At 46.2% G+C, this 6,000-nt stretch overlaps 1 protein-coding gene across 1 annotated transcript in view; it reads right to left on the bottom strand.

Annotated features, from left to right (window-relative positions):
* Positions 1 to 670: 670 nt before the first annotated feature.
* The window catches only part of MMP20 (matrix metallopeptidase 20), a 47,358-nt gene continuing 42,028 nt past the window's right edge, over positions 671 to 6,000 (bottom strand). The window contains exons 9-10 of the mRNA XM_021696474.1: positions 1,748 to 1,851; positions 671 to 771 (exon numbers count right to left, since the gene is read on the bottom strand). Coding sequence (XP_021552149.1) covers positions 671 to 771; positions 1,748 to 1,851 — 205 coding nt within the window. The remainder of the gene's footprint in view (positions 772 to 1,747; positions 1,852 to 6,000) is intronic.

Below are 6,000 nucleotides of genomic sequence, written 5' to 3'. Positions count from 1 at the left end.
CTGTTCTTAGACATTTTTATTGGCTTTTGTTAAAAGTTTTCCTCTTGCCAAGTGTCCATCTCTTGCCTAGCGTGAAAATTCATTTGAATAGGTTTGCCTGCTATGACCTACTTCAAAGACCAGTGAGTACACGGAGCTAATCAACAAACAACGAGAAACAAGATTTACACGGTATTTTGTTTGTGATGTGTCCAAGGTAAAGACAGACAGATTTGTATTCATCACAATAAATGCAGAGGCCACAAAAGCCACTGCTTATAAAGAGTAATTACAGTTTGTACGGCAATGATGTTGCCTATTAGAGTTATAATGCATGTAGGGAATCCACAAATAGGTGTCTTCTTGGTAACAAAAACCAAATTTATCAATTTGCCTCCATATATTAGGTAAGAAAAAAAAGGCAGTGGGTGTCTCATGGAAGAGAGCATTGTGTCAATTCTGATTTTATGTGAAGCTGACCATACGGAAATTGCCCATTTAGATTAGATTTATGAATCTGCAACCATGACAACATTTAGAAGCTTAATTATTTTCGATGAACTCTAAGTTGCCCTTAGGATTGAAGGCCGTGGGAAGAATCCCTATCCTACATCCTGCTTTAGTCCTTGTGGTCCAGGGACCAGCTGCTGGCGGTCATGAACACTCCCCAGAAAACACTAGACCTTTCTGATTAGCAGCCAATCCAGGAGCTAGATTTCAGCACACTGACCACATCCTCCTTCTCTGTATCATACTTGTACGCTTTTGGTCCTGAAAAGAAGTAAATGTAGCCTAAAAGAGACAAAGTTGAAAATGTCGTTACTGGAAATGACTTGCAGATCCATAAAGGGAGGGTTTGTAGGTGGCCCCAGAGGGGGGCTGGGGACGCGCCAGGTGGTAGCTGCCGGTCTGCGCCCGGCTCTCACAGAGCCCGAGGGCCCAGCACCTCCCTCTTCTCCGTCCCCGCTCCTCACTTTCTCCCAGGGGTGCTTACCCAGCAGGTGGGGCTCAGCTGTGTTGGAGCCGCTGCTCCCCTCCAGGGAATCCCCCCTCTTCTGTCCCTGCCCAAACCTCTAACTCGTCCCTAAAGCTCAGCTGAAGTCCCACCGTGCAAACTCCCACTGTGGAGGCCGGTTCTCCTCTTTCCTTTCTCAGCTCACTTCTTGCAGTCACTGTGAGGTCTGCGCTCCACTCAGTACTGGTCATAGACTGTCTTGGTTCTGGTACTGTGATCTCTGCTGGACGTAGGGGCATTTCCCAGAGCTATTAGCCATCCCACAGGAGCAGGGAACGTGTCTGGAACTCTCTTTGAATTTCTGAACAGAGGCCAGCTCTGTGCTCTAGACTCAGGAAGAAGGTGTCGGCTGGTCCACGAGATTCAGTCACATTTACTCAACCCTGTTCAGTTCAGCTTTCCCCGCTCTGTGTTAAATTTCAGGAGTTGGGTGAGGGGGTGGGGAAAGGCTCTGGGAAGGTTGACAGTATGTGCATTTTCAAGAGGAAAGAGGCCGTTTTGACTGGGTGGGCTTTAAGACGTAACCAACTTACGGACTGAAGCTATACTTCTAAAACTTGCTATTGGCAGAGAGAGAGTCTCGATGGTAGACATTTTGTACTCTTTCTAATAGTTGATCTGGTTACCTAAATTTGTAAGGGACTTGGAACCAAGGATTCCCATCTGGAAACCTGTTTTGTCATAGGTTAAAGCAGAGCCCAGATTTCCTGTTACAGTTCTTCCGCAAAGAAAGATTTTGGTGGAGATGCTCACCATTTAGTTCCACGGCGGCATCTATTTGGCCATTAACTCCTGAGAATTCCTCTTCTGTGTTCTTTGGGTAGTCTTTTTCCATTTTCCTTTTTCTTTCATCATAGCTGGAAGAAGTATTATTCCATAAATAATGTTAACAAGAGGTTTTTATTGATTGTAGGTGACACAGTGCATCATTAGCCAGGCTGACGTATGACTTACTTTAGATGTGTGTCTGTGTGTCTCTCTGTGCCTCGCCTGCCACACACACGTGCACCCACATGCACACGTGTGCACACACATGCACCCACACTCACATGTGTGTACCCACACGCACACGTGTGCACACACACACGCACCCACACGCACACGCACACTGTATCACTTCTCTCCCAAGTTCCTTAGATTCTAGGACTGCTCATTTGCTCTAAATAGTCTGTAAATAGACATATTCTTAGAATTAGTCTTAGAATTATTTATATATTATAGCAACATGTTCCTATAATTAAAAAAAGATATGTTGCCTTTCAAAAGGAACTCTACATGTATTTTTGCTGCTTTATTCTCTGTTGCAATGCTCCCCCACCCCACTCCATGTAAGTATTTCTGGGCTTGGATTCTTATCCAAGAATCAGCTGAGAGCCCTTCGTGGGCTTTTATCCATGGGCTCCGTTGCTCTGTATCAGTAGAGGGACTGGGCAAACAACGCACAACGAATGAATAAACACATATGCAAACAGTCAGTAGGTAAAGATAAGTAGCAAGAAAATCTCGGATAACTGAGCCTCTGCCTTTTCAATCAGGCGAATGGAATTAAATTGCTTTTGTTTCCTGGGAACATTATACACCTGACCAAATAGTAGATTAGGTTTCTCTTTCTGGATCAGCAGCTACCGTGCAACGACAACTCAGAAGAATGTTTAATGCACGTCTTTGTGACCCATGCTGCCCCTTGTACAGAAGACTGTGACTCGTGTGAATCAGCATGACGGGTATGGGCTGAGGACGTAGGCAGTTAGGCAGTCTCAAGAGTGAGAAAGTTCCTTCTTCATCGGCACAGAGCCCCCGGCGGGGGCATTCCCAGGGTGGACACCCCACTCTTTTCCCACCAAGAGGTCAGACGGTTTCTGCTGGTGCCTGGAGCCCCGCGAGCCATTTCCCGCAGCCGCAGACGCCCACCTCCTCTCCCATGGCCGGGGACAGATCCCTCTTGAGCCTGAGCAGGACTGCACGTTGGCAAAGAAGGATTCGGGCCAGTGTGACTAGCGGGTTGAGCTGCTTGGGGGAGTGTGGAGGACAGGAGTGGAGGCTGACTGTTCCAGATGCCCTTTTTGGGCGGGTCATTAGAACCTTCCAGTGGGCCAAGGGGAAAACCGAGCTCTGCGAGTCACTGTAGCACAGATAAAGATGGAAAACATTCCCTGTGTTCCCCTCATCAGAAACGCCGATACCGCGTGCGGGACGGGCCCCTGTGTCATCCGAGAGACTGCAGCGTCTCAGGAGTGGAGTCAGGGGAGAACGGGAAGGAAAACAAAGGAACAGCCCGGGCACAGTGCCCCACCCCCCATGGCCTGCATCTCTTACGTCCGCCTCCTTCCACCGTCTGAAATCTGGAGTCCCTTATTAAAAATTGTTCACACATTAACCTTCGTTGGCTAGGCTGCTTCCTTGGCTCGCTTCCCTGTGACAGTTGTGCGGAGGAAACGGAAGCTTTGGCAGGAGAGAGTGAGGACGATGATTCTAAAGGTTCAGTATTTGGGGAGGAGGATGCAGGGGAGAGGGCAGAGTGAGGACGGGCCTGCAGGTGCGGGGACAGCGCGGGGGGAGGGGCTGGAGCGCGAGACCCCGTGCTCAGGGAGAGCGGTGGCCCGGCTTTCGGGTGTCCATTCACCTCTGCCTGCTCTGAACAGAGGACTCGAGGCTGAACTTTCAAACTAGGGCTGTGCCCAACCTTTGTGCACGGCAAGCAAACATTTGGGAGGGATGTTGAGAACGTCATCACCATTTATATTGTTTTATGGCAAAATGTGTTCTCAGTTCCCAGCAAGTGACTGATTAAAGACTCCCTGTAGGGAGACTATTCCAAGTGGGGGTCTGCTGTATTCTACTTACATTGGATGGGGAGGACTGGAAAGGATCAAAGGACAGAGCAAATAGCTTTTTTCTTGAGAAGAGAGAAACAGTTTAAATACAGGAGTATGTTTTAAAGAGAGAATAGTGGTTATTAATCCAATAGAAAGATATGGAAGAAAGATCTTTCTCTTTTATCTGTCTGCTTAGGTTAGGTGGTGGTGACGCCTAAAATCTTATATATACCTGGTTCAGAGGATAATGGAGGTAATAATATTATATGTAAAAAATGTTCCAGTCTGTCAAGTGGCTCAGTCTGTCAAGCCCCTGACTTTAGATTTTGGCTCAGGTCATGATCTCAGGGTCTTGAGATCAAGCCCTGCATGGGGCTCCGCGCTCAGCATGGCATCTGCTGGAGATTCTCTCCCTCTGCTCCTGCCCCCACTCATGCTCTTTCTCTAAAATAAAATAAATAAGATCTTAAAAAATTTTTTTTCAGGAGAAATTTTAGAGAAGCAACATCTAGCTGGGAATTTTAATTCTCAATCACATTTATAAAAACCCAGGCAAAATGCTTGGGGAAATTGTGAAATCACTGTTTCTTTTCTCTGCTCCTTCTACCACTTATGTATTTAACAGACCCATTCCCTGTGGGCTAGCCTCCTCTCTGCCCTTTGCTTATCCTGTAACTGCTTTCTAAAGAGTATTACTCTTAACACAATCTATTTCAAAGTATGGGTCTGAAACACAAATCGCCATTTCGGGATTAGCTGATAACATATAAATATTTCATTTGGACCTTGTTGGTAGACGTTATGTAGATGGGACCTACAAAGCTACCATAGAGTTACCTACTTTTCATGGTACCAACTAAGGACGTTACCATCAGGCCATCAAAAAAAAAAAATTACCACCTATTTTCATTATCATTTCACAAAGAAAAGAAACTTTAACACCAAAAAGGCAGAAAGGACATAATCTCAGCATAAAAGATGGTTCTTGCCAATAATGTGTCTTTATACTGACCCAGACTACACCCCCTACATTTATAATATTGTTCTGTTCTTATTTTGCTGTGGATTGGTGGAAACTTTGTGATAATCTAGCCCTTGGTTTGTGGACAGATATTTGAGGATTTCTGTTATAGAGCAAAGAGCATATAATCGGATGGCTCCGGGTTTGAGATGACGCTGTTATCTCTGGGCTCTGTGATAGGGGAAAGTGCTCTGAGCTCCGGTTTCCTAATCTGGAAAACAGTGGTCATGAGGATGAGAGACAATTTGCACACACGCGTGTACCTGCCTGGTACATAGACACGCTCAGGGCCCCAAGAACCATTAACTGACTGGCCAGGATGAGCGTGAGTAAACTTCGTGATTTGATCCAAGCTCCTAAGTCGTCAAGGAGTTTAATCTTTACCTGATCTTCCAACACACCTCCTCCTCCGGATAACATTCTGCAGTAGAGGCAAGGTTGAGAAGAGGTGGAGAAAGGAGGGCTGGACAACGTGGAGGTAGTCCAGAGAACGCAGGCAAGAAGGGCCTAGGATTGAGAAGGTCTACTGTTCTGTTGCAGATTTGGCGGAGGATTATAGAAAAGGAAGTTAAAAGACAGGGTGAGAATCACCAGTGTGGGTGTTTGATTGACGGTAGATACGTGGTGAAAAGAACGAAGAAGACTGTGTGTGGTCGATGGTGAGGGCCTCCGGGTCTGGACTCAGAGGGTGTGAAACGCAGACTCCGGTGGACCGCTTGTTAGCTGGGTGACCTGGAGCTAATGACCCAGCTCTCGGAGATGCCATGTTTTTAACTGTTTCGTGGAGATAGGGATGCCTACTTCTCGAGATTGTTGAGAAGGCAGATGGGAGAACGAGAGAATATGAGGAAATGCTCAGCAGGATTCCTAACACATAATAAGCCATCAATAAATACTAGCTGGATTAGAATGTTAAGGAAAGAACTGCCTTTTTATTGGCATCTACTGTGTACTAGGGACCTGTGGAAATCATTGCATGCATTTTCTCATGACTGAGGTCTTGTTTGTGAAACCTAAATACCAAGTAAAAATGATCGACCTGTAACTAGGTTTCTTTCCTGTATGGGCTGCTGTTTGATCACTGACTATTGATTAATGGGCGTAGACAGTACAGAAATCATTCCTGGCCGCTAATCTTTACTGGCAATGTCCCTAGCACCATAGATGTG

Source organism: Neomonachus schauinslandi, chromosome 11, assembly GCF_002201575.2.
Source record: "Neomonachus schauinslandi chromosome 11, ASM220157v2, whole genome shotgun sequence".
NCBI classification, from domain to species: domain Eukaryota; kingdom Metazoa; phylum Chordata; class Mammalia; order Carnivora; family Phocidae; genus Neomonachus; species Neomonachus schauinslandi.
Note: the sequence above shows the minus strand (reverse complement) of the source record. Positions and strands in the feature narration are given on the sequence as shown.